This window comes from Phalaenopsis equestris, unplaced genomic scaffold, assembly GCF_001263595.1.
Source record: "Phalaenopsis equestris unplaced genomic scaffold, ASM126359v1 Scaffold000572, whole genome shotgun sequence".
NCBI classification, from domain to species: domain Eukaryota; kingdom Viridiplantae; phylum Streptophyta; class Magnoliopsida; order Asparagales; family Orchidaceae; genus Phalaenopsis; species Phalaenopsis equestris.
This window is the reverse complement of record NW_018165012.1, coordinates 2,182-3,156: the sequence shown is the minus strand read 5'-3', so window position 1 is coordinate 3,156 and position 975 is coordinate 2,182. Positions and strand designations below refer to the sequence as shown.

General features: G+C 31.9%; 1 protein-coding gene across 1 annotated transcript in view; it reads right to left on the bottom strand.

Moving 5' to 3' along the window:
- Positions 1 to 751, bottom strand: part of LOC110029433 (vacuolar protein sorting-associated protein 53 A) — a gene marked incomplete at its 5' end in the record, with an annotated part of 58,485 nt that extends 57,734 nt beyond the window's left edge. The window contains 1 exon segment of the mRNA XM_020731731.1: positions 688 to 751. Coding sequence (XP_020587390.1) covers positions 688 to 751 — 64 coding nt within the window.
- Between the last annotated feature and the right edge of the window lie 224 nt (positions 752 to 975).

The window sequence follows — 975 nt, the reverse complement described above, 5'->3', positions numbered from 1 at the left end:
TTAAACTGTGAAAAATATGAGGTCAGTTTGATTTCATATTTTTCTAAAATTATATATATATATATATGTAAATTAAAAAGTCCTTCCGAAGCGGGCGACGGGATTTCGATTCCGGCGACCGACAGCTTCTTACGGGCGACCCCCAAACATCCAAAACTCTCTTTCCTTCTTCTTTTCCCCCTTTTAAGCGCCGACAGTGCTTTGGGCAGGTAAATAGAGCACAACAAATGCACCAATATGACAACTAGAAAGAACAATGTTAAATGATTAAGAAAGAAAGAGAATGGATGATGCGTAAAATGGATAGAACTTAAGAAAAAAATGCACAAAGAATGGTTAATACCTTTTGTACGTAAAAGAAATTGACAAATATAAAAAGATGCCACAAAATATTTGTGTAAGCCAAATGATAAAAATAATAATTCCACAAAATAATTTTATTTGAAACTTGATGGCGTGGAATTAGCTAACTCAAGTAAAAGCATGGAAATTTCCAACTTTTTACAAAGAGGACCCCTCTTATTTTCTTCAAGTTGATGAGCGTGTACCTATAATAAGATGCAGTATCAAACAAGAAACAGAAGCTATGTACACAACTACATAAGATTATAATTACAAAAGAAGATAAAATATGAAATATAGAGTATACAATGAGTATAAGAAAAAAAAAAGAAACAGAATAAATACCAGTAGTAGTGTTCCGACATCTGGCTTTTCTTTGAGGCTATTCAAAATATCCACAATTTGCAGCCTGACAAAATTATAAATACAAACATACGGACTAGTTAAGAAATGGGTATGAGATGAAATTATACATTGGAACTGCATCTACTAGTGCATAATCCATAGGAGATGGGTGGTTAGTGCTTGAAAAAGATGCACATAACGCGAGATGTTTAAAAGGTATAACTTGAAAAATTGCAGTAAAAATTAAATTTCTTAAAAAGTAAAAATAAAATAAGAAAACAGTTGCCA